Consider the following 27,512-nt stretch of genomic DNA (forward strand, 5'->3'; position numbering starts at 1 on the left):
GTGGTTGATGTTCGGCACAGACTCGGTGGGCCGAAGGGCCTGTTTCAGTGCTGTATCTCTAATCAAAAATAGAAAGGATGCAAGGAGCGACGGGGAGAGGAGAGTGGTTCGGGGAAGGAATTCCAGAGCTGGCGTCATGCTGTGGTGTGGAGGTGATGAGACTGGGCCTCTGCACTGGAGCAGTCCGGGCTGGGGATCGGGTGCCGGAGCTCCGCGCTGGGGATCGGGTGCCGGAGCTCCAAGTTGGGGCTGTTCTTTCCCACTCGGTCTGATGGGTAGTTTTTCGCACATGCGCTGCTGTCACCCGATTACCCAGTGCTGCGCTTGCGCCGAGGGTGCGGCCCCGTGGTGTCAGTGACGCCAGTGCGGAGGGGATTGTGCGGCGAGGCCGGCGGGGGATGGCGCTGAGGCGGATCCAGAAGGTAAGCGAGGCCGGCGCGCTGAGGTACAGAGCCTGGCTGGGATTAGGCCGCACCCTTCTGCGGCACTTGGGAGTCGCTTTCAGGCCGGTTGATCCCGAGTCTCAGTGCCGCTCGGAGGAAGAGGTTGGACCGGGCCGGCTCGCAGTGGGGTGGGGGTGGGGGGGGTTTGTGCCGAGGCCTCGGACTCGGACTTGAAGCCGCCTGTGGGAGTCAGGAGAGTCCGGGAGAGGGAGCTGTGCGGCTGCTTGTTCCCGGTGACCCTGCGCTGAGCTCTGGGCTGCCCCACCCCAGCCAGTGGCCCCTGTCCCCAGCTCAGAGCGTCCACCAGCCGGTTACATAACCTCGAGCTGACACAGGAGGTGAGGTGTCTGCTTCTGACTTCCCCCGAGGCCCCCTCTTTTCTTCACTGATGGAAATGAACAGAAAGCATCCCATTTTGTGGTCAACTTGATGCCACAAACTAGGGTTGTTCAGAAAACAAAAGCAAAATGATGCGGTTGCTGAAAATGTGAAATAAAAACAGGAAATGCTGCAAATACTCAGCCAGTCAGAAAGCTTTTGTGTTTGGAGAGGCTGAGTTAAAGGGTTAGCTCAATGATTTTTTTAAATTTGTATTGGTTAAATGTTTGGAGAACTTCCTTATCTTGGAACAGATAGGGCTATGGATTTAATTAGTTAGGTTTGGGTAGTAAAGGTTACACAACCAAATATAGTAAACGAAATCGAGATGATCGAATGAAAAAGTGGAACAGAGGCGAGGGGCTGAATGGTCTCCTGTTTCTCGGTGATAATGGAGTGCTCCCTCCTCTATTGCACCCGAGCATAAGGCTGCATTGTGTGGGATTTCCTGAAAAGAGACTTGAACCCACAATCTTCAAACTTAGGTAAGTGTCAAAACAGCTGAACCAAGCTATCACATGTCTTAAGAGAATGCATTTAGCACTACCAAAATGCTTGAATTTATAGAGTGCATTTAATGTAATAAAACATCCCAAGACGCTTCATTGGAGTGATATTGTGCAAAATTGGACATTGCATGAGATATTAGGGCGGATGATTTTAACTACCTCAATATGACCTGGGATAGTTTTAGTGTGAAAGGAATTGATGGAGCAGAATTCTTGAGGTGCATTCAGGAGAACTGTTCTGACCAGAATGTGGCAAGTCCAACAAGAGAGGGTGCAGTTTTAGACTTAGTTCTAGGAAATGAAGATGGGCAGGTGGAAGGAGTGTCCATGGGAGAGCGTTTTGGTGGAAGTGATCATAATTCAGTCAGTTTTAACAGAATTATGGGAAATGACAGAGCCAGAACAGGAGATAGAGTTCTCAATTGGGGAAAGGCCATTTTACTAAGCTGAGGAGTGATTTCTCGAAAGTGGACTGGAAACAGCTATTTGAAGGTAAATCATTGTCAGAATATTGGCAGCATTCAAAGAGGAGATTTAAAGGGGTTCAGAGTAAACCTGTTCCCACAAAGAAAAAGGGTGAGATGGTCAAATCTAGAGCCCCATGGATGTCAAGGAGCCTACAGGGTAAGATAAGGCAGAAAGGGAAAGCTTATGTCCGACACTGAGAACTCAATACTACAGAAAACTGAGGGGAGGACAAAACGTGGAGGGAGGAAATTGGAAAGCAAAGAGAGGGAATGAAAGAATATTGGCAAGTAAAATCAAGGTGAACCCAAAGATGTTTTATCAATACATTAAAAGTAAGAGGATAACTAAGGAGAGAGGAGGGCCCATAAAAGACCAAAAAAGGGAACCTATATGTAGGGTCGGAAGATGTTGGTATTGTTCTTAATGAATACTTTTCTTCTGTCTTCGCAAAAGAAGGGGACGATGAGATATTGTATTTGAGGAGGAGTGTGAGGTATTGGATGCGATAAACATAGGGAGAGAGGAAGTATTAATGGCATTAGCATCCTTGAAAGTTGATAAATCACCAGGGGCGGATGAAATGTACCCCAGGCTGTTGAAATAAGTGAGAGAAGAAACAGCGGAAGGTCTGACCATCGTTCTCCAGTCCTCACTGGATACAGGTGTGGTGCTGGAGGATTGGAGAACTTGTGACGTGCCTCTGTTTAAAAAGGAGCGAGGGATAGACCGAATAATTACAGGCCAGTCAGTCTAACCTCAGTAGTGAACAAATTATTGGAATCTGTTCTGAGAGACAGGATAAGCCATCGCTTAGAAAGGCACAGGTTAATCAAGGATTGTCAGCATGGAGTTGTTAAGGGAAGAGCTTGTTTGACCACATTTTTTGAAGAAGTAACAAGCAAGATAGATGAAAGTAGTGCAGTTGATGTGGTCGACATGGATTTTAGCAAGGCTTTTGAAAAGGTCCCACATGGCAGACTGGTTCAAAAAATAAAGTCCCATTGGATCCAGGGAAATGCAGCAAAGTGGATACAAAATTGGCTCAGTGGTAGGAAACAAAGGGTAATTGTTGACGGGTGTTTTTGTGACTGGAGGGCTGCTACCACTGGCATTCCGCAGGGCTCAGGACTGGGTCCGCTGCATTTGTGATATATATTAACGATTTGGACATAGATGTAGGGGGCATGACCAATAAGTTTGCAGACGACACAAAGATTGTCCGTGTGGTAGATAGCAAGGAGGATAGCTGTAGGCTGCAGGAAGATATTGATGGTCTGGTCAGATGGGCAGAAAAGTGGCAAATGGAATTCAACCTAAGAAGTGTGAGGTGATGCATTTGGGGAGGTCAAACAAAGCAAACGAATGCACGATTAATGGGAAAAAATTGAAGTGTAGATGAAGTGAGGGATCTTGGAGTAAATGTCCACAGATCCCTGAAGGTAGCAGGACAGGTTGATTAGGTGGTTAAGAAAGCATATCGAATACTTTGCTTTATTAGCCGAGGTATAAAATACAAGAGCAGGGAGGTTATGCTGGAACCCATTGGTTAGGCCACAAGTTGAGTTTTGTGTGCAGTTCTGGTCACAATACAGAAAGGATGTAATTGCACTAGAGAGGGTACAGAGGAGATTTATGAGGATGTTGCCAGGACTGGAAAAATTCAGCTATGAGGAAAGATTGGATTGGCTGGGGTTGTTCTCATTGGAACAGAGAAGGCTGAGGGGGAGATCTGATTGAAATGTACAAAACTTTCAGGGGCCTGGATAGAATGGAGGTGAAGGGTCTATTCACCTTAGCAGAGAGGTCGGTGACTACGAGGCATAGATTTAAAGTGATTGGTAGAAAAATTAGAGGGGAGATGAGGAAAAACTTTTTCACCAGGAGGCTGGTGGGGGTCTGAAACTCACTGCCTGAAAGGGTGATAGACGCAGAAACCCTCAACTCATTCAAAAGGAGTCTGGATATGCACCTCAATCTGCAGGTCTACGGACCAAATGCTGGAAGGTGGGATTAGAATGGGTGGATTGTTTTTCAACCAGCACAGATATATGATGGGCCAAGTGGCCTCTTTCTGTGCCTTAAACTTTCTGTGATTCGATAACCAAAAGATTGGGTGAAAGGTTTTGAGGAGCATCTTAAAGTAGGAAACAAGCAGAGAGTGGGGGGTGGGTGGAATTTGAGAACTTAGGGCCTTGGTAGCTGAAGTCAAAGTCACCAATGGTTAAGTCATTAAAATCAGGGATGCTCGAGGCCAGAATTGGAGGAGTGTCGGTATCTGAGGACTGTGGGGCTGGAGGAGACTACTGAGATCGGGAGGGATGAGGCTATGGTGAGATTTGAAAATAAGGATGAAAATTTGAAAATTACTTCGCCAAACTCTGAGCCAATATCAAAGCCAGCAAACAGAGGGCTGAAGGGTGGACGAGTCTTGATGCAAGTTCAGACACGGAAAAGGTTGCAGAGTTTTGGATGAGGTCAAGCTTATGGAGGGTGGAATGTGGGAGACTGGCCAGGAGTGCGTTGAAATAGTCAAGACTAAAATTAACAAAGGCGTGGATGAAGGTTTCAGCAGCGTATGAGCTGAGCCAGAGGCAGAGTTGGACAATGTTTCAGTGATGGCGCAGATATGTCTTGGGGAGCTCATCGCGGCCAGATGTGACACCAATGTTGCGAACAGTATGGTTCGGCCTCGGACAGTTGCCAGAGAGAGGGATGGAGTTGGTTGTGAACAAGTGGAGTTTGTGGCAGGGACCAAAAAGAATGGCTTTGGTCTTCACAATGTTTAATTGAATCAGGTTTCTGCTCATGCAGTGCTGGATGTTGGACAAGCAGTCTAAAGACCTAGAGACAGGAGAAGAGTTGAGAAAGGGTGGTGAAGTAGAGTTGGGTGTCGTCAGTTGTCATGTTAAAACTGATGCTGTGTTTTCAGGTCACGTCACCAAGAAATGGGAGGGAGACAGCAGAGGTAACTCGGGAGCAGGAAAAGAAGCAATGCAGTTCATTATCTGGCTCCTATTAGATAGACGAGACTGTAAGCAGGTGAGAACTGTCCCACCCAGCTGGACAACAGTGGAGAGGCATGAGGATGGCGTTGTCAACCATGTCTCAATAAGAGCTGTTTGATCAGAACCATTTTAGAACAGTGGCAAGGATGGAAATCTGATTTGGGCGGATTCAAACATGGTATTCTGGGAAACGCAGGCACAGATTTGGGAGTTGACCTTGTGTTCAAGGACTTTGGGGAGGAAAGAGAGGTTGGAGATGGGGCAGTCGTTTGCAAAGATGGTGGGGTTGAGGGTTGGTATTTTTGAGGAAATGGGTGATGACAGCAGATTCGGGGGCAAGGGGAAATACCTGAAGAGAGAGAGTCTCCAACAAGATCGGCGAACATGGGTACCGGGGTCGTGGCAGATTTGGATGGCCAGTTGACTGGGAATAGGGTTGTGAGAGCTGGAGGTGTGTCTCATGGACAAGATGAGCTTGAAGAGGGCATGAGAGCAGATAGGAGACAAACAAAAGGTACAAGTGCAGGGGTAGGGCAGAGGGGAGCTTTTGGGGGAAGGTTTCTCTGGGGAAGGGAGAGAAGTGGCAGAGGCAGCTGATCAGATGATCTCAATCGCATTGACAAGTCCATGAGCTCTTAGTGCTTGTTGTTGAAGGTGAGGGTGGAAGAGATGGGAAAAAAAGGGTTTATGACCAGATGGTTTGCAGTAGAGAAAAGATGATGAGGGTTGCTTTTGTATTCTAAGATAATACTGCAATAGTGAGCGGTTTTTAGCCGACAAGCACGGGACACAGCTTTATGTGTTCCAGCCAGATCTGGTGGTGAATGGCTGAACCAAGTGAGGTCATAGAGTTATACAGAACAGAAACGGGCCCTTCAGCCCATTGCGTCCATGCCAGCCATCAAGTACCTATATGTTTTCGTTGGAGAGAAGGAGGAGGAGAGGTGACTTAACAGAGACATATAAGATAATCAGAGGGTTAGATAGGGTGGATAGTGAGAGTCTTTTTCCTCGGATGGTGATGGCAAACACGAGGGGACATAGCTTTAAGTTGAGGGGTGATAGATATAGGACAGATGTTAGAGGTAGTTTCTTTACTCAGAGAGTAGTAAGGGCGTGGAACGCCCTGCCTGCAGCAGTAGTAGACTCGCCAACTTTAAGGGCATTTAAGTGGTCATTGGATAGACATATGGATGAAAATGGAATAGTGTAGGTCGGATGGTTTCACAGGTTGGCGCAACATCGAGGGCCGAAGGGCCTGTACTGCGCTGTAATGTTCTAATTCTAAACCCATTTTCCAGCACTTTGCTCATAGCCTTGTATGTTATGGTGTTTCACGTGCTCATCTAAATACTTCTTGAATGTTGTGAGGGTTCCTGCCATTACCACACCTTCAGGCAGTGCGTTCCAGATTCCAACCACCCTCTGGCTGAAAACAAAATCCTCAAATCCCCTCTAAACCTCCTGTCCCTTAGATTAAATCTGTGCCGCCTGATTATTGACACCTCCGCTAAGGGAAAAAGTTTCTTCCCATCTACCCGATCTGTACCCCTCATAATTTTGTATACCTCAATCAGGTTCCCCCTTCAGCCTTCTCTGCTCTAAGGAAGAGAACCCTACCCTTTCCACTCTCTTCACAGCTGAAATGCTCCAGCCCAGGCAACATCCTGGTGAATCTCCTCTGCACCCTCTCCAGTGCAATCACATCCTTCTTATAGTGTGGTGCCCAGAACTGTACACAGTACTCCAGCTGTGGCCTAACTAGCGTTTTATACAGCTCCATCAAAACCTCCCTGCTCTTATGTTCTATGCCTCGGCTAATAAAGGCAAGTGTCCAATATGCCTTTCTAACCACCTTATCTACCTGGGCTGCTGCCTTCAGTGATCTATGGACAAGTAGACCAGGGTCCCTCTGACCCTCTACTTCCTCCCATCCATTGTATATTCCCTTGCCTTGTTAGTCCTCCCAAAATGCATCACCTCACACTTCTCAGGATTAAATTCCATTTGCCACTGCTCTGCCCATCTTACCAGCCCATCTATATCATCCTGTAATCTAAGGCTTTCCTCCTCATGATTTACAACACCACCAATTTTCGTGTCATCTGGGAACCTATTGATCATACCTCCTATATTCACGTCTAAATCGTTAATGTACACTACAATCACCAAGGGTCCCAGCACCAATCCCTGCGGTACACCACTAGTCACAGGTTTCCAATTGTAAAAACAACCGTCACCGTCTGCTTCCTGCCACTAAGCCAATTTTGGATTCAATTTGCCAAATTGCCCTGGATCCCATGGGCTCTTAGCTTCTTGACCAATCTCCCACGCGGGGCCTAACTGAAGTCCATGCAGACGACATCTACTGCTTTACCCTCATCTATACACTTAGTTACCTCCTGGAAAAATTCAATCAAGTTTGTGGTTTGTACCGCAGCCTCACAGCTCCAGCGATCCAGGTTTGGTTCTGGGTACTGCCTGTGCAGAGTTTGCAAGTTCTCCCTGTGACCGCATGGGTTTCCTCCGGGTGCTCCGGTTTCCTCTCACGTGCTAAAGACTTGCAGGTTGAGAGGTAAATTGGCCATGGTAAAGAAAAAATTGCCCCTAGTGTCGGTAGGTGGTAGGAGAATTGAGGGAAGGTGGGGATGTGAGAGGGAAAATGGGATTAATGTCGGATTAGTATAAATGGGTGGTTGATGGTCAGCGCGGACTTGGTGGGCGAAGGGCCTGTTTCGGTGCTGTATCTCTCTATGACTCTCTGTTCACCCCTGACAAAGCCATGCTGACTATCCCTGATTAATCCCTGCCTCTCCAAGTGGAGATTAATCCTGCCCCTTCAGAATCTTTTCCAATAGTTCCTCTACCACTGATGTTAGACTCACTGGCCTGTGATTACCTCGTTTATCCCAAATACCCTTCTTGAATAATGGTACCACCTTCACTGTCCTCCAGTCCTCTGGCACCTCTCCTGTGGCCAGAGTGGATTTGAAAATTTGTGTCAGACCTTCTGCTATCTCCTCCCTTGCCTCACATAGCAGCCTAGGATACATCTCATCTGGGCCTGGGGATTTATCCACTCGTAAGCCGGTTAAAACCACTAATAACCTCCTCTCTTTCAATACTAATTTGTTCGAGTATATCACAATTCCCCCCCCCCCCCCCCCCCCCCCCCGATCTCTACACCTAAATCGTCCTTCTGCATTGTAAACACAGATGAAAAGTAATCATTTAAAACCTCGCAAAGGTCCTCCTGCTCCACACGCACACTGTCATTTTGGTCCCTAATGGGCCCTACTCTTTCCCTGGTTATCCTCTTGCCCTTAATATACTTATAAAACGCCTTGGAAATTTCCTTTATCTTGCCCGCCAGTGTTTTTTCATGCCCCTTCTTCGCTCTCCTAATTTTTTTTTTAAGTACCCCCCTACACTTTCTATACTCCTCGAGGACCTGCGCTGTTTTCAACCTTCTGAATCTGCCATAAGCCTCCTTTTTTCCTTTCTACAATCCTGTATATCCTTTAACATCCAGGGTTCCCTGGACTTGGTCCAACCCTTCACCTTTACGGGAACATGTTGGCCCTGAATTCTCACTATTTCCTTTTTGAATGACTCCTACTGGTCTAATCTAGACTTTCCTAGAAGTAGATGCTCCCAGTTCACTTTGGCCAGATCCTGTTTTATCGTATTGAAATTGGCCTTCCCCCAATTCAGTACTTTTATTTCCGGTCCATCCTTGTCCTTTTCCATAACTACCTTAAATCTTGGAGTTATGGCCACTATCCCCGAAGTGCTCCCCCCCTGACACTTCTACCACTTGTCCAGCTCATTCCCTAAGATTAGGTCCAGTACCCCCCACCCCCCCCCCCCCGTCTCTTGTAGGACTTTGTACATGCTGGCTCAAAAAGCTCTCCTGGATGCATTTTAAGAATTTCGCCCCCTTTAAGCCTTATGCACTAAGACTATCCCAGTTGATATTGGGGAAGTTGAAATCCCCTGCTATTATTACCCTATTATTTTTACACCTCTCTGAGATTTGCCTACATATCTGCTGCTCTATCTCTCCCTGACTGTTTGGAGGCCTGTAGTACACTTCCAGCAAAGTGATTGCCTCCTTTTTGTTTTTAAGTTCTACCCACATGGCCTCATTTGAGGAACCTTCCAAGATATCATCCCTCCTTACTGCAGTAATTCTTGCATTGCATTCCAGCCTTGCATTATTCGCTTGTGCCTTAACAGGCCTATATTTGCTGTGCCTTCCAGGCTAACTTAGTTTCTGTTCTATATTTGTGCATCACCCCCTACTGTACCTGTACTGTGTATCCCATCCCCTTGCCAGATTAGTTTTAACTACCCCCCCCCACCTAAACAAACAGCACCAGCAAACCTCCCTGCAAGGATGTTGGTCCCTTTATGGTTCAGGTGGAACCAGTTCAACTTGTACAGGTGAAAGGGGTGGAACAAGATATGATGCTCATCGGAGGGGAAAGTAGCAGAGGAGTCAAGAGACAGATAAAGATGTGCTTTGGTGATGAGAACCACATGCCACTGTGATGGTCTTGGCAGGACAAGTGGTGGAAGATAGAGTCAGGCAGGGAGGCTTCATTTAGAGGATGGTGTCATCACTCCTCAGTCAAGGCCATGATAGAACAAAGATAATTACAGCACAGGAACAGGCCCTTCGGCCCTCCAAGCCTGCGCCGATCCAGATCCTCTCTCTAAACATGTCGCCTATTTTCTAAGGTTCTGTATCTCTTTTCTTCCTGCCCATTCATGTATCTGTCTAGATACATCTTAAAAGACTCCATCGTGCCCGCATCTACCACCTCCGCTGGCAATGCGTTCCAGGTGCCCACCACCCTCTGCGTAAAGAACTTTCCACGCATATCCCCCCTAAACTTTTCCCCTTTCACTTTGAACTCGTGTCCTCGAGTAATTGAATCCCCCACTCTGGGAAAAAGTGATGTTGCACACTCATCCACAATAAGCTCTTGGGCTCATTTGATGTCTTTATATTTGTGACACATGAAAAATGACAGGAAAAGACGTACTCAGTTCATCCAACCAGTCCCACACATATTTGGTGTCTTGTTCATCACAATACATGTGTAGTAAGGATTAATTTATGTGCAGTGTCGTGAGGGATGGAACCCCAGCTTGTTTCACACTGTAATGTAGCCCTTTTTAGTTAGGCTGTGACATTATGAATTTAAGACAAACTTCTTTTCAGTTACTTTCCAAAAGAAAAAGTTAGTTTGTCTCTGGAGGGAAAGAGACGTCTCTCACACGCACACACCTGTCCAAAGAAGAGATGGCTGCTGGTGTCAGATGATTGGCCAGTTTGCCACAGCGCTGTTGATAATGCTTTCAATTGAATGACATCAGTAGTTCTCTTGAGGTTTATTTATTTATTTGAGATACAGCACTGAAACAGGCCCTTCGGCCCACCGACTCTGTGCCGACCATCAACCACCCATTGATACTAATCCCATATTTCTACCACATCCCCACCTGTCCCTTTACTCCCCTACCAATTTATAATTGGCCAATTTACCTACCAACCTGCAAGTCTTTGGCTGTGGGAGGAAACTGGAGCACCAGGTGGAAACCCACACAGTCACAGGGAGAATGTGCAAACTCCACACAGGCAGTACCCAGAATTGAACCCGGGTCACTGGAGCTGTGAGGCTGCAGTGCTAACCACTGTGCCGCAGGTTGTGAGATGTTTGTGCAGTCCAAGTCTGTAACTTGTATTCGAGCCTCTTAGGTCCCTGACCTTACCTGAGTTCTTGGACAAGAGAAAAAGGTCAACAGACAATGGTTTTGGTGCAGCAAGTCAACAGATTTCATTCCGTAAATACTTGAACTATAAGCGATAGTAGGCAAGCTGCTTTTGATCCTTGCTCCAAGTTGCCTGGTGTTGTCTTCAGTCCTCTCTGATATCTTCTTCTGTGGTCTTTTCATGGGTGTTGTTCCAGTACCTCTGCCTGTGTGGTCATCTTCTGTCTTGCTCTTGTGCCTGTGAGATTTGTGGTTCGGAACACCCTGCCTTTATATCTTTTTTTCAGAGCTGCTTCCATGCCGAACTTCTCTGCAGCTCTGCATCTCTATTTCATTGCTGACCTGATTCCATTTTCCTAACATGACGTAATTTGGCTTCTTTTGTCTCTCCCCAGATACTCTGGTGCCGTTTGAGCATCCTTCTGCAACAGTACAGAGCAATTTAAACCTTCATAAAACAACTTTTGAACAAAATATTTTCAAAAACTAATGCAACAGCCCTTTCAATGAAAACTTTTTCATAAATGACATCAAATATATTTTACAGTCCTTACAATCAAAACATGAATTTAAATATATTTACACCTTTTTAATCAGAATATAAATTGAAACATAATTTACACCTTCCCACAAGCCTCATTATTTAACATGGAGTTTGGGTGCTGAAAACAGCTGGATGTCACCAGAAGTTTGCTCATCAACCTGAATGGCAAAAATCATAAGGCAATTGCCTGTCTGGTGCGAAATAACTCAATTCGTCTTTGTGCATCGTGCCTTGGGAGATCCAGGCAAATGGTATGAATGAGTATTCTCCCTGTTCCATCAGTCCCTTGGTCCAGTCCTTTCCATTTCCTGATGATGAGATGGGGCTCCCTGGGGGCAGAGATGGGCTTCTCAGGCAGAGGAGCTCCTATCGAACCACAACCCAAAACTTGGTTGAAAGATTTTGGCAAGTGTTCTGAGATTTTGGGCAATGTTATTCATGAGATACTTTTCAGTTAAGTGCAAGTCCAGCGTTTAATTTTTGATTATTGGCTACATTTTCTTTTGTGTAATCATGAATCTTGTATATAAGTTGAACTTTTTTTTAAAGCGTGAAGGTTTGTCGTATAATTGTTATAATTAACACCCATGGATGTGGTTAAAGGGACTGTGACTGTGGGAATGAAATTGGCTAAGCGACAGAAAGCAGAGAGTAGTGGTGAACGGTTGTTTTTCAGACTAGAGGGAAGTATAGAGTTCCCCAGGAGTTAGCATTAGGATCACTGCTCCTTTTGATATTCCTAGACCCAGACGGGCATAATTTCAAGCTTTGCAGATGACAGAAAAATTGGAAATATATTCAGCAATGAGGAGGGCAGTAACGGACTTCAAGAGGACAGAGCCTGGTGAAATGGGCAGACAGGTGGCAGGTGAAATTTACCGCAGAGAAGTGTGAAGTGATATATTGTAATTGGAAGAATGAGGAGAAGCAATATGAACTAAATGGTACAATATTAAAGGGGTTGCAGGAACAGAGACACTTGGGTGCGTACATGCACAAATCTTAGAGGGTGCAGGACAACTTAGGAAGGCTATTTATAAGAGTGAAGCATATGGGATGTTTGGGGTTGCTGATCGAGACAGGGTACAAAAGAAAGGAATAAAAGCAAAATACTGTGGATGCCAGAAATCTGAAATAAAAACCAAGTGCTGGAAATGCATAGCAGGTCTGGCAGCATCTGTCGTTTTGATGAAAGGATACAGGCCTAAAATGTTAACTCTGTTACTCTTTCTACATATGCTGCGAGACCTGCTGTGTATTTCCAGCACTTGATGTTTTTACAAAAGAAGGGAAGTTATGCTAAAGCTATATAAGTCACTGTTTAGGTCTCAATTCTGTGAAGCACACTTCAGGAAGGATGCCAAGGACTTGTAGGGGATCCAGTAGAGATTTACTCGAATGATATCGGATGAGGGATTTCAGTTATGTGGTGAGACTGGAGAAGCTGGGATTGTTATGATAGCAATGAAGGTTAAAAAGAGATTTAATAGAGGTGTTCAAAATCTTAAACAGTTCCAATGGATTAAATAATGAGGAATTGTTTCCAGTGGCTCAAGGGTTGGTAACCGAAGGACACAGATTTGAAGTGATTGGATAAAGAAACAGAGGCAAGATGAGGAAACTTTTTTATGCTGTTGTCATCTGGATTGCAGTGCCTGCAGGGGTCGTGGAAGAAGATTCAAAAACTACTTTAAAAAAGAAAATAATGTGACTACTTGAAGGGGAAAAATTTACAGAGGTATGGGAGAAGAGCAGGGAAGTCAGGTTGATTGGATAGCTTATAAAAAGCCATTTTTCTTTTATTCGTTCGGATGTGGGCATCACTGGCCCCGTGTTGAGCTGCAGCCTTGAACTGCTGCAGTCAGTTGAAGTAGGTATTCCTACAGTGCTGTTCGGTAGGGAGTTCCAGGATTTTGATTCAGTGACGATGAAGGAACGATGATGTAGTTCCAAGTCAGGAATGTGTGTAGCTTGGGAGGGAACTTGCAAATGGTGGTGGTCCCACGCATCTGCTGCCCTTGTTCTTGAGGGTGGTAATGGCCACAGGTTTGGAAGATGCAGTTGAAGTAGCTTTGGCGAGTTGTTGCAGATGGTGTACACTGCTGTCACTGTGCCGGTGCTGGAGGGAGTGAATGTTTCAGGAGGTGGATGGGTTGCTAATCAAATGGGCTGTTTTGTCCTGGATGATGTCAAGCTTCTTGAGTGTTGTTAGAGCTGCACTCATCCTGGGATGTGGGCATTCGTGACATTTGCCTTCGAGATAGTGCAAAGGCTTTGAAAATCTGACATTAGAAATAGGATTAGAAGTAGGTAATTTGGCCCCACTTTGCTGCTTGGCCTTTTAACCCTTTACTGCCTTGTAGATCAAAAATCTGTCTAGCTCAAACTTGAAGATATTTAATGACTCAGCTGCCACTGCTCTCTGGGGTAAAGAATTATTCACAACCCTCTTCATTTCTGCTTATTTTGAAATGGTGTCCCCAAGTTCTAGATTCTTTCATGAGGGGAGTCAGGAGATGAGTCATGTGCCCACATGGATGATGTGATAATTACCCAGATAAAGTTGTCCTGCTTTTTGTGGGCAGGACATATCTGGGAAATTTTCCACTTTGTCGGGTAGATGCCAGTGTTGCAGTTGGACTGGAACAGCTTGCTTAGGGGCATGGTTCGTTCTGGAGCACAAGTCTTCAGCACTGCAGCCAGGATGTTGTTGAGGCCCATAGCCTTTGCGGTGTCCAATGTGCCCAGCTGTTTGTTGCTATCATGTGGAGTGAATCAAATTGGATGAAGACTGGTTTCTGTGATACTGGTACCGCCGGAGGAGGCTGAGAATAAGTCATTCATTCAGCACATCTGGCTGAAGATGGTTGCAAATGCTTCTCTTACTTTTGTTGGTTGTTTAAGTCTCCAACAGCATTCAGGACTGGATGTGGCAGAGCTTTGATCTGATCAGTTGGTTGTGTGATTACTTTGCTCTGTAGCATTTTACTTCCGCTGTTTAGCATGCATGTAGTCATGTAGCTTCACCAGATTGGCATCTCATTTTTTAGGTATCCTGGTGCTGCTCCAGCCTGCCTTCCTGTACTCATTGAAGCAGGGTTGATCCCCTGGCTTGATGGCTCACAGCACCTCCTGGATGCCCAGTTTTGAACTGCGCAATCTGTTCTGAAACTATTCCATTTCGAACAATGACAGTGCCACACAACATTGAGGATGACAACCCTGTGAAGACAGGGCTTAATTCCCACAAGAACTGTGTAGTGGTCGATCCTACCAATACTGTTACGGACAGGTTGATCTGTGACAGGTTTCATTCTATGATTGAAGCTGACAGGAGGATATTTCAGACAAGACACACGTGACAGAAATACAGAGTGTCTTGATCATGAACATGGTTAATCCCATTGCATTTGTTGACAGCGGGGATAAGGCCCGGCTTTGAATCAGAGACCTTGGTCTGCCTGTACAAGCTGAATGTCGCTGTGTGGTGTTTTGACTGTAGCTCAGATTGTTAAAGTAATAGTGAGGTCTTTTGTGTGCAACAAGGAGACAGAGAGTACATAACATTACTGTGTTAATTTGAATCCTCTGTCTGTACCCTGAGTGTTTCCCTCATTATGAATCATCGGTGTTTGGACCCCAACTGTTGTCCTCAGTGAGTTCTTTATTTTAATTTTTTTTTTTAGAGTTACAGCACTGAAACGGGCCCTTCGGCCCACCGAGTCTGTGCCAACCATCAACCACCCATTTATGCTAATCCTACATTAATCCCATTACCCTCTCAGCATCCCCACCTTCCCTCAATTCCCCTACCACCTAGGGGCAATTTACAATGGCCAATTTACCTATCAACCTGCAAGTCTTTGGCTGTGGGAGGAAACCGGAGCACCCGGCGTAAACCCACGTGGTCACAGGGAGAACTTGCAAACTCCGCACAGGCAGTATCCAGAATCAAGCCCGGGTAGCTGGAGCTGTGAGGATGCGGTGCTAACCACTGCGCCGCCCCAAACACAGTGTATCCTCTGTCTGTATCCCAACTGTTCCCCTCCGTCTGAAACCTCGGTGTGTGTACCCCAACTGTTCTCCTCGGAGTGAATCCTCGGTATCTGTATCCCGACTGTTGTCATTGTGAATCCCCGGTGTCTGTAACCCAACTGTTGCCTTCAGAGTGAATCCTCCTTGTGTGTACCCCGACTGTTCTCCTCGGAGTGAATCCTCGGTATCTGTATCCCGACTGTTGTCATTGTGAATCCTCGGTGTGTGTATCCCGACTGTTGTCATTGTGAATCCTCGGTGTGTGTATCCCGACTGTTGTCATTGTGAATCCTCGGTGTGTGTATCCCGACTGTTGTCATTGTGAATCCTCGGTGTGTGTATCCCGACTGTTGTCATTGTGAATCCTCGGTGTGTGTATCCCGACTGTTGTCATTGTGAATCCTCGGTGTGTGTATCCCGACTGTTGCCCTCAGAGTGAATCCTCGTGAGCATTCCAACTATTCCCGTCAGTAAATTCTCGGTGTTTGTATCTCTACTGATCCCCTCAGAGTGAATCCCTGGTGTGCGTATCCCGACTGTTATCCTCAGTGTGAGTCCTTCGTGTGTGTATCCCGACTGTTGGCCTCAGAACGAATCCTCGTTGTGTGTATGCCGACTGTTCCCCTCCGAGTGAATCCCTGGTGTGTATATCCCGACTCTTCCCCTCAATGAATCCTCGGTGTCTGTATCCCAACTGTTCCTCTCAGAGTGATTCTTCTGTGTCTGAGTCCCGACTGTTCCCTTCAGTGAGACTCCTCGGTGTTTGTATTCCGACTGTTGCCCTCAGTGTGAATCCCTAAAGTATTGCTGAACTTGTATGTTGAGAGTTGCACCTAAGTGAAAGCACCTTGCCTTAATTTTTTTTATTCTTCACCAGGAATACCAGGACTTGGAGCGTGACCCTCCAGCACTGTGTTCAGCAGGTCCAGTAGGAGATGACTGTAAGTTCACAGAGTAATGGAATGTTTTATTTGTGTGATGTTCAGTCGTGGACAAGGCTTTCATTTAAATGTCACTTTTCAGAATTGTACTGTGGAACTCAATACCTGGAATGAGACATGAGAGTTGTGAAGAAAAGCTTGAAAAACTGGTGGATTTTTTTTTCCTTCTGCTTTTTCTGAATAGACGATGAAAAGTTGTTTAATGGAGGTTTTCAGCGAAAGGCGAAATGGTGAAAGGTTGTTTCCATTGGCTAATGAATGGGATTAGGGCGAGAAGGGTGAAGTTGGAAGAAACTTGGACTTCGAGCATTATCTGAAGTTGCAATTTAAAACTTGATGCTCTTGTGACATTGAGTGACCTGATTGTCAATTGAAGAATACACAATTTCATAATTACACAAATATTGACACAAAACTAGATTTTCCCTGATTAGCAAATGACTTCTTCGAGCTGCCTTTGACCTTCATTCATACCTTAATTCTTGATTTCTATTCACACTCTTCCCCTTTTCTCTCCAGCATATTGCACACTTTCCATATTGTTAATCCGTATCTCATTTCTGTCTTCGTCTTGTTTGTTCTCTCTTTGTCTATAACATGTCATATTACCTCTGTACTCAGTATATTTTTCTTGAACTTTTTTCATGAGATGGAATAGACAGGACACATTGTCTTTTGAGGGAGGGCAGAAAGAGATGCTGGGATGTGAGGATGTGAGAGTGAAGTTTGTGAAATTTGTCCTCGAGCTTTTCAAAATGATTTGAAGAGAAACTACTGGGCAGAAAGTACTAGAAGCTGAAGAAAAATATTGCATCAATATAGATGACAGAAATTCTGATGCATCCAAGGAAATTAGGTACATTAGACCTGCTCGGATTATGTGGACTTCTGGAGTTCTAATGGGGATAGATTGACTCTCAAAATGCGACAAAAATGGGATGACGGAATTATTTAGACCCAACAATGATCTGTTTAATGAAAACAAGAAATGCTGGAACCACTCAGCAGGTCTGGCAGCATCTGTGAAAAGAGAAGCAGAGTTAACGTTTCGGGTCAGTGACCCTTCTTCGGAACTGATAAATATTAGAAAAGTCACAGGTTATAAGCAAGTGAGGTGGGTGTGGGGCAAGAGATAACAAAGGAGAAGGTGTAGATTGGGCAAGGCCACATAGCTGACCAAAAGGTCACGGAGCAAAGGCAAACAATATGTTAATGGTGTGTTGAAAGAAAAAGCATTAGTACAGATTAGGTGTTAACGGACTGAATATTGAACAGCAGCAAGTGCAAACCTGAAAAAAAAACAGTGGGTAAGCAAACTGAACAAACTAAGATGAAATGAAATAAATGCAAAAAAAGATTGTAAAAAATAATGTAAAAACAAGGAAGAAAAAAAAAAACTAAAAATGACAGTAAAATGGGGGGCTGTCATGCTCTGAAATTATTGAACTCAGTGTTCAGTCCGGCAGGCTGTAGTGTGCCTAATCGGTAGATGAGCTGCTGTTCCTCGAGCTTGCGTTGATGTTTACTGGAACACTGCAGCAATCCCAGGACAGAGATGAGAGCAGGGGGGAGTGTTGAAATGGCAAGCAACCGGAAGCTCAGGGTCCTGCTTGCGGACTGAGCGGAGATGTTCCGCAAAGCGGTCACCCAGTCTGCGCTTGGTCTCCCCAATGTAGAGGAGACCACACTGTGAGCAGCGAATACAGTATACTACATTGAAAGAAGTACAAGTAAATCGCTGCTTCACCTGAAAGGAGTGTTTGGGGCCTGGGATAGTGAGGAGAGAGGAGGTAAATGGGCAGGTATTACACCTGCGATTGCAGGGATATGTTTATATTAAAATGTATGATAGCACTTACTTGGGCCAGCGATATCCATTTCTGCTGTGGCATCCATGCACAGCACACAAGTGCTGCACTCTCTATTGTTTTAATTAGGAATCCTACGTTTTGATCTACTACCCATCAGACTTTCCATTATAACTTCCTAAGTTCATAGTTATTTTTAACTGCATATGTAAACTTGTCACACTAAACATACCTTGTTACCAGTGAAGGTGCCACAATGCCAGTATGGGTGTTAACATTGGAAACGAGGGCCAAATTTATGACTGCAAAATTAGGGCGAGACTCACTTTCATTTGCTGTGATCCAATTGGACCCCGCTTCATTGGATCTTGACTCTCTGTGCACACCGCAGGAGCCAGACCAATAGAAAGTGTCTGCTGACCAAAGATGGGAACTGAATATCTAGGAGTATTCAGTATTTAGGAAGAATAGGCAAAAAGGGAAAGGAGGATGGGTTGCGTTGTTAGTAAAGGAGGAAATCAATGCAATAGTGAGGAAGGATTACCTAGATATAGATTGGTCGAACCAAATTAGCAATAATACTGTGGAGGAGGATTTCCTGGAGTGTTTAAGTGGCAGTTTTTAGACCAATCCCTTGAGGAAATAACTAGAGAACAGGCTATCCTAGACTGGGTATTGTGCAGTGAGAAAGGATTAATTAACAATCTTGTTGTGTGGGGTCCCTTGAGGTGGAGCGACCATAATATGATAGAATTCTTCATTAAGATGGAGAGTGAAGTAGTTGAATCTGAAACTAGGCTCCTGAATCTAAATAAAGTAAAGTACGAAGGTTTGAGGCACGAGTTGGTCATGGTAGATTGGGGAACTTTACTAAACGGGTTGATGGTGGATAGGCAATGGAGAATATTTAAAGAATGTGTGCATGAATTACAATAAATATTCATTCCTATCTGGCGCAAAAATAAAACCGGAAGGGTGGCTCAACTGTGGCTTACAAAAGAAATTAGGGATAGTATTAGATCCAAAGATGAGGCATATAAAATTGCCAGAAAAAGCAGCAAGTCTGAGGATTGGGAGCGGTTTAGAATTCAGCAAAGGAGGACAAAGAGGTTGTTAAAGCAGGGGAAAATAGAGTATGAGAGTAAACGTGCGGGGAACATAAAAACTGACTGTAAAAGCTTCGAAAAAAGTGAAGCGTGAAAGATTAGTGAAGACAAATGTAGGTCCCTTACAGTCAGAAACGGGGGAAATTATAATGGGGAACAAAGAAATGGCAGAACAATTAAACACGATGGCTGGTGAGTCCAGAACCAGGGGTCACAGTCTCAGGATACGGGGTATGCCATTTAGAACCGAGATGAGGAAATATTTCTCGACGCAGAGGGTGGTGAACCTGTGGAATTCTCTACCGCAGATGGCAGTGGAGGCCAAGTCATTAAATATATTCAAGAAGGAGATAGATATATTTCTTAATGTCAAAGGGATCAAGGGATATGGGGAGAAAGCGGGAACAGGGTACTGAATTAGACAATCAGCCATGATCTTTTTTGAATGGCGGAGCTGGCCCGACGGCAGGCCTCCTCCTGCTCCTAGTTTCTAAGCTGCCCTTTCGTCAGTTGTTCCCCCAATGTCCTGTTTAGCAATGCAGATTAGTGAGAGACTAGTAAATGTTAGTATTCAGAGGGATTTGGGTGTTTTTGGACACGAATCACAAGGTTAATATGTAGATAGAGCAAGCAATTAGGCAGGCACATGATACCTTTAGACTTGATTGCAAAGTGTTTAGCATATAAGAGTCAAGTCTTGCTACAATTAAATATGGCTTTGGTGAGACCAGACCTGGATTACTAACAGTTTTGGTCTCGTTACCTATGGAAGGATGTACTTAGCTTAGAAGGAAAGGTTCATTCGACTCATTCTTGAGATGAACAAGTTGTCCTATGAGGAGAGATTGAGTAGAATGGGTCTACCGTCGCCAGAGTTTAGAAGAATGAGAGGTGATTTCATTGAGATGTACAAGATTCTGAGAAGGCTTGATAGGAAAGATACTGAGAGGCTGTTTTCCCTGGCTGAACTGTCTAGAACTGGGGGGTCGGCCATTTTGGACTGGGTTGCGAAATTTCTGAACTCAGACTTGTGAATCTATTCTCCACCTTAGAGAGCTGTAGATACTCAGTTGTTGAGTATATTCAAGGCTGACATCAACAGATCCATGTAAACTAAGGCGATCTAGGGAAATGGGGATAGGACAGGAATTGGAGGTGATGTTGAAATTCAGCCGTAATATTGAATGGCAGACCAGACATAGAGGGGCCTATTTCTTAAGTTCTTATTCCTTCCAACTGCTTCAAATATGATGTAAAGTAACAATACCTCAGAACAGAGCATGTAAGGTGTGTGCAAGGGAAGCGGGTAGATAAGTCTGTAGTAGGAACCAATGAGGACAAATGAAAACCAAGAATCAACCATAAGTAGGCTGAGAAAGAAAGGAGCACCCTCTTTGGAGCCTCTCAAAATGATTTTGTTGACTGGTGGCTACAGTAAGACCTTAATACTGGGGTACAGTATGAGTGGGTACGGGTCTGTCACTGAACAACACTGGGATGACAGACCTGTACCGACCAGTACTGTACCCCCAGTGTTGTGCCGTAACACAGCTGTGCCCCCTTGTTGCACAGTGACGGACCTGCAAACTCTTCCCCCCCCCCCCCCCCCCCCGTGTTGCATGGTAACGAATCTGCAACCCCCAGGTGTTGAACGGGGTTGGGCCTGCACCCACCAGTACTGTACCCGAGTGTTGCAGTTTTTAGGGAAGGTAAAACCTTGTGGTTGGGGGTGGGGGGGGTGTGGTTTAGAGAGCAGTAATGAGGTATTGATCACCTTAAGAGAAATACCAATTAACACTGCTCTTTCTTCCACAGATTTTCATTGGCAAGCCACTATCATGGGGCCAGTAAGTATTCTGTCTTTGTACAAAGTGCCTTTCACTGTCTCTGCCAATGTTTTTGCTAACCCTGTCTCTGCTGTTTTATTGTAGAGTGACAGCCCTTACCAAGGTGGTGTCTTCTTCCTGAATATCCAGTTCCCCTCAGATTATCCTTTCAAGCCACCCAAGGTGAGAGCTACAGATTGGCATTCAAAGCTTTGTTGGCTTTAGTTAATGTGTCTGCTGGAAGGAGTAATGGTCTCTTGTTCCCTCCTCTCTTTCCACAGGTGTCATTTACAACAAAGATCTATCATCCAAACATTAACAATAATGGAAGCATTTGCCTCGATATTCTCCGCTCACAATGGTCCCCGGCTTTAACACTGTCAAAAGGTAAGGGCAACCTCTGTTCATTGTCCTGGGGTCAAGCAGGAGTTGTCAGTTTCCGTGCATAAAGACAGAGCTAAACGATCCCATAACCAATGGATCAGATCTAAGCTCTGCAGTCCTGCCACATCCAGCCATGAATGGTGGTGGACAATTGAAACAACTAACTGGAGGAGGTGGCTGCACAAATATCCCCATCCTCAATGATGGGGGAGTCCAGCACATCAGTGCGAAAGATAAGGCAGAAGCATTTGCAACGATCTTCAGCCAGAAGTGCCCAGTTGGTGATCCATCTCGGCTTCCTTCTGAAGTCCCCAGCATCACAGATGCCAGACTTCAGCCAATTCGATTCAGTCTGCGTGATATCAAGAAACGACTGAAGGCACTGAATACTACAAAGGCTATGGGTCCTGACAATATTCCGGCAATAGTACTAAAGACCTGTGCTCCAGAACTTGCCACGCCCCTAGCCCAGCTGTTCCAGTACAGCTACAACACTGGCATCAACCCAGCAATGTGGAAAATTGCCCAGATATGTCCTGTACACAAAAAGCAGGACAAGTCCAACCCGGCCAGTTAACGCCCCATCAGTCAACTCTCAATCATCAGTAAAGTGATGGAAGGTGTCATCAACAGTGCCATCAAGCAGCACTTAGTTAGCACCAACCTGCTCAGTGATGCTCAGTTTGAGTTCCGCAAGGGCCACTCAACTCTTGACATCATTACAGCCTTGGTTCAAACATGGACAAAAGAGCTGAACTCAAGAGGTGAGGTGAGAGTGACTGCCCTTGACATCTAGACAGCATTTGACCGAGTGTGACATCAAGGAGCACCAGCAAAACTGGAGTCAATGGAATCAGGGGGCAAACTCTCCGCTGGTTTGAGTCATACCTAACGCAAAGGAGGATGGTTGTGGTTGTTGGAGGTCAATCATCTGAGCTCCAGGACATCACTGCAGGAGTTCCTCAGGGTAGTGTCCTCAGCCCAGCCATCTTCAGCTGCTTCATCAATGACCTTCCTTCAATCATAAGGTCAGAAGTGGGGATGTTCGCTGATGATTGCACAATGTTCAGCACCATTCGCGACTCCTCAGATACTGAAGCAGTCCATGTAGAAATGCAGCAAGACCTGGACAGTATCCAGGCTTGGGCTGATAAGTGGCAAGTAACATTCGCGCCACACAAGTGCCAGGCAATGACCATCTCCTACAAGAGAGAATCTAACCATCTCCCTTTGACATTCAATGGCATTACCATCGCTGAATCCCCCACTATCAACATCCTTGGGGCTACCATTGACCAGAAACTGAACTGGAGTAGCCATATAAATACCGTGGCTACAAGAGCAGGTCAGAGGCTAGGAATCCTGCGGCGAGTAACTCATCTCCTGTCTCCCCAAAGCCTGTCCACTGTCTACCAGGCACAAGTCAGGAGTGTGATGGAATACTCTCCACTTGCCTGGATGGTTGAAGCTCCAACAATACTCAAGAAGTTTGACACCGTCCAGGACAAAGCTTGATTGGCACCCCATCAACAAATATTCACTCCCTCCACCACCGACGTACAGTGGCAGCAGTGTGTACCATCTACAAGATGCAATGCAGCAACGCACCAAGGCTCCTTAGACAGCACCTTCCAAACCCACAACCTCTACCAACTAGAAGGACAAGGGCAGAAAATACATGGGAACACAACTACCTGCAAGTTCCCCTGCAAGTCACACACCACCCTGACTTGGAACTATATCATCGTTCCTTCACTGTCGCTTGGTCAAAATCCTGGAACTCCCTTCCAGACGGCACTGTGGGTGTACCTACCTCACACGGACTGCAGCATTTCAAGAAGGCAGCTCACCACCACCTTCTCAAGGGCAATTAGGGATGGGCAATAAATGCTGGCTTCGCCAGTGATGTCCACATCCCATGAATGAATAAAAAAAAGGTCTGTACTCGTCGTGCTGAAAATACAGGATCCTCAATCCCAGTCTGTGCTTAGTTGGCTGACCCTGGCCAAGGCAACATTTGGGATGAGATGCTTGGCTCTGGTACTAGGCCACAGGAACCTTGACTAGGTGTGTTGCTGCAGGTCACCATTTCATGATTTTGTGTGCATGTCAGCGAAGGGTAGCTTTGGTTTTTCTGCCAGTGCCCTGGATGGTCAAATAGCTAGCCAAACTGTTAACTTTTATTTGTATCCCAACTTGAGGCAAGCCCCATTAACACATCACCGCTGTGCTCACCTCCACATATTTAGTCCCGATCCAGCAACGCCTCTATGTGAACATTCTCATCCTAAAGTTTCAGATTCTTTGCCTTTCCCATCCCTATTTCTGTAACTCCCACCAGGCCTACAACCCTCCAAGATCTCTCGTCTCCAGTTCTGGCCTCCTGTTCATCCCTGATTTTAATTGTTCCACCATTCATGGCTGGACACGCAGCTGCTGAGGCCCTAAGCTTTGGAATACCTAAAATTCACCACGTCTTCCTGTCTCTTCCTTTAACACGCTCCTTGAAACTGCCCTCTTTGACCAAGCTTTTGGTCACCTGTCCTAAGATCATCTTCTGTTTCTTGTTATCATTTTGTCTGATAAGGCTCCTGTGAAGTGTTTCGTGATATTTTATTATGTAAGGGCACGACATAAATACAAATTGTTAATGCCATATTTTTGGCAAAGGCAGTAATCCAAAGTAGGGCTCACAGCTGATTTCCACCTATCTTCACCACACACCTCTGTCCAGAGCAAGAGGTGAATCACAGTGACCCAGCAGCAATCAGACACTTACATAAGGTACTTGAGGGTGTTGGCGTTTCATTTTTTGTGCACAAGAGATTGTGAAGGTGATTGCTGAGGTTAGAGGGACAGAGTTAGAAGGAAAAGAAGGCAAATGAAAGAGGGCTTTCAAAATACGTCGATGAGAAAAGGATAGAGAGCACTTGGAAACTGGGGGAAGAAAGCAAATTCAACTCTTCACATGCTATGATAAAGAGCAGCAAATATGTTCACACAAAAACATTGTGAAGAAGTTTGTGGGACCCTAGCTCTCTTTAGAGTTATGAGTCAATGGGCAGAATGGAATCAGACTGACCCTCGTCCCATCACCCTGTGAGAAATCACAGACTGACCGTCGTCCCATCACCCTGTGAGGAGCATCACAGACTGACTCTCGTCCTTTCACTCTGTGGGGAATCAGAGACTCGCCCTCGTTAATCGACCTGTGGAGAAATCACAGGCACTGAAGGTAAGCTTCATGAGTACCCATTGCTGAACTATGAATCTGTGGAATGCCAAGTGTTGGTCAATAACCATTTGTCATGTCTCTCTCTGTCTCTCTCTTTCAGTTCTTCTGTCTATTTGTTCGCTGTTGTGTGACCCAAACCCTGATGATCCTTTGGTACCAGAGATTGCACACACCTACAAATCTGACAGGGAGAAGTAAGTGTTCAGGACAGCACATCATCCTGAGATTAAACTGGTTTAATGAGCACTTTGGAGTTTGCATTGGAGCAGGCAGAGTGGACGTGAAATTGAACTGTGGGATTCCAAGAATGAGTGGGTGCAAATACTGTTTGTTTGCTTTGCTCCCTGCTTTAAATCTCTCTGGCCCCTTGTTCAGAACTGTCTGTCCCTATCATCCCTGTCCCAATCTTCAGGAATTCTTAAATACTTTATCACATTGCTCCAAAATCGGCATTGTTCTGATGAAAAAAAGCCCCAATTTTTCAGTCATGAAGTGCATAAGATCAATTCAGGTCTTCAGGCATAAAGGAACTACCCCTGCTGTGGAAAGGGTCCATGGAAGGGCCCTGAGGGGACGCGGCCAGTATCCAGGTGGGGGCGGGGGATGCGGTTGGGACCACCTGATGGCGGGGTGGAGGGTGCAGGCAGGCTCTGGTGGGGGCTCCGAGTGGGGGTTGGGTCAGAGGTGGGCTGCAGGACAAGCCTCTGTGTGGGTGGATGTTGGGCGCTGCCTTAGCCCTGTGTTGTTGGTGTCAGAGTGATGTTGCAGTGCGATGAGTTGACAGGGCGGAGAAAGTTTGCGAATTTAAAGCTGGCAATAATTCTCTCTCTCTCTCTCTTGCTCCAGGTACAACAAACTGGCCAGAGATTGGACAAGCAAATATGCAATGTAACAGTGACAAACAAGAAAAAGTAACTCCTTTACATAATCTGGAATGCAAAAATAAAAGCTGGCTGCAGTTTTATGGAATCCCATGTGCCATTCACAATGAATTTTATACTTGGTGAAGGGGGAAGGAGCTGTCTGTGTCTGAATGCTGAAGCATTCTGGCCCTGGCTCAAGCAGTCGGCCTGCCATATATGGATGTGTATTTTGAAATATACATATATATATATTTCCTTTTTTTATCGCCAGTTTCTGTGACCGCCGTCAATTGTTTGCTGGTCCCCCAGCATTTTACCAGTCACAGAGGGGAGGGAGGGAATAGCAACTCAGTAAGTGTTTTTTTTGGAAATGTGAAGCTTGTTTTCTTGCTCTATTTATGCTGTCTGCAGTGCATCCTGTAGAGTGCGTGTGTTTTTTTAAATATATAGATTATATAAGTGTGTCTGTATGTACACATAGAAATCACAGAGCCTCTTGAGCACGGTTTTAGTGAATAGTGCAATTCGTACCCGTGTGTTGTCACGGTTGTTCTGCACCTGCTGAACTTTGCTGGGAATGAAGGCTCATTTGCAGATATGAACTGGTGTGTGGCTGCTGTATACTTACTAAGAAGTTTGTTTTGAATCCCCACCCCTCACCTTCGGATGCGACTCCCTCGTCCCAAGGTGTATAGGCTCCGTTGGTGCAGACGCCCCGAGATCTCTCCCAAGCAGCCACTCTGCTGGTACGTTGCCTCGTTCCATTCACTCCTGCTTGTTCTCCAGTGTGTACCATGGGCTGGTGATTCTGCTTCATCCCCCAAGACCGAGCAACTCATCGTCCTTGCAGGGCCGGCCAGGCTGCCAAAAGTGGAACCTGGGACTTCCCTGTCTGTTAGCGTCTGCATTACTGTCCATGGAGTCATCAGGGACCTTTGTTACATTAATTGGTCCCCCGCCCCCCCGCTTGAACAAGGGTGCGGCAAATGGCAGGGGGCGTCCTATTGCATTCATGTGACAGGTGCACCTGATATTTTGCAGCTTCAGACTGAGTTTTCCAGCGAGTACTGTAGGCCCGTGGTTGCTTGTGACGGGACTGAGGGTTTCCTTAGTGCATTCAAAATAGGACCCTTGCAGTCAGTCGGCAGAGTAGGCATTGACTCAGATTCCACTCGCCTAGGTGAGATTGTCAGCCAGATCCTTGAGATGAGATGAGTGAAAGCTGGCAGGCAGTTAGACCACAGGCCCCATTGACTTGCCAGCAACAGCTTTTGGGCAGCAATCAGGAGTGTGATCAATGCCTGAGCTTTTCCCGACCTAAGCCCAGGAGCACTCAGACCTATTAAGACACCAATATTGTCACCACAGCTGAAGCCTAACTCAGCAGAGAATGAGATCAAAGAGAAAAAGCTCCTTTTGCACTGGGATCTTTCTAGTCTATGCGGTTCAATACCACGCTATTCGCCAATGCGCCTGGGGCCTCAATGCAGCTTGCACAGGCCTCATGAAACCTGCTTCTGGGAGGAGGGAGCTTGTGATTGGTCCCTTTTGGTTAAACCAACCTTTGAGAGTCAGATTTCAGGGCAGGTGAGAGATCAGTGCTCACTTGGACAGTGCTTGATTAAGCAGTAATTTCAGTCAAGGACCTCGTGTTGTTCCACTGAGTTTAAAACCACCATGAATGCTCTTGCTATCCGTGAGGCCGAATGGAGTTTACCCCAGGACAGTTAGATGGCTGAGCTGCCTGGAATCTAGCCCTGGATGTTTCATAATCTTTGCCTTGTGCTGCCCCATCAGTAATAGGCTGTGGAGAAGTCCCGTATGCACAGAATTCGAAGTGAGTTTGTTAATGAACTGCACAGAATGGAATCTGTGCCTGCTGCACGTTAGCCCGTGCAGAGTCATGCTTGCTCGGTATGATGAGGGATTCGAGGCGGTTTCTGCACTCCTTGGCAAACTGTTATGTATTTTTTCAAGATGACGAAAATTAGGATTGAGAGAGGAAAAGATAAAAATACATGGATTTTAAGTTTTAAAAAATGATGCGGTTTAACTCAGCTTTCACGGAATGATCTAGCCTCTTTTGTTGGTACCATGTAGTGTTTTGTCTTTTTTAACAGTATGTTTGAATATGCAAAGTCCTTTCCTACGCTATGTGAATAAATTGGTGGCTGGTTTCTGCTGTA

The 27,512-nt window shown here is 45.7% G+C and overlaps 1 protein-coding gene across 2 annotated transcripts; it reads left to right on the forward strand.

Moving 5' to 3' along the window:
• The first annotated feature begins 314 nt into the window (after positions 1-314).
• LOC137357110 (ubiquitin-conjugating enzyme E2 D4-like) lies at positions 315-27,512 on the forward strand. 2 transcript variants are annotated; one of them, XM_068023145.1, is made up of 7 exons: positions 315-422; positions 16,041-16,104; positions 20,834-20,865; positions 20,950-21,027; positions 21,126-21,231; positions 24,564-24,657; positions 25,310-27,512. In XM_068023145.1, the coding sequence occupies exons 1-7, from the start codon at positions 399-401 to the stop codon at positions 25,353-25,355; spliced, it is 444 nt and encodes a 147-aa protein (XP_067879246.1). In that variant the 5' UTR covers positions 315-398; the 3' UTR covers positions 25,356-27,512. The 2 variants fall into 2 exon arrangements, with proteins under 2 accessions (XP_067879246.1, XP_067879245.1); XM_068023144.1 differs by lacking the exon at positions 315-422 and adding an exon at positions 4,775-4,837.

This window comes from Heterodontus francisci, chromosome 47 (assembly GCF_036365525.1).
Source record: "Heterodontus francisci isolate sHetFra1 chromosome 47, sHetFra1.hap1, whole genome shotgun sequence".
NCBI lineage: Eukaryota > Metazoa > Chordata > Chondrichthyes > Heterodontiformes > Heterodontidae > Heterodontus > Heterodontus francisci.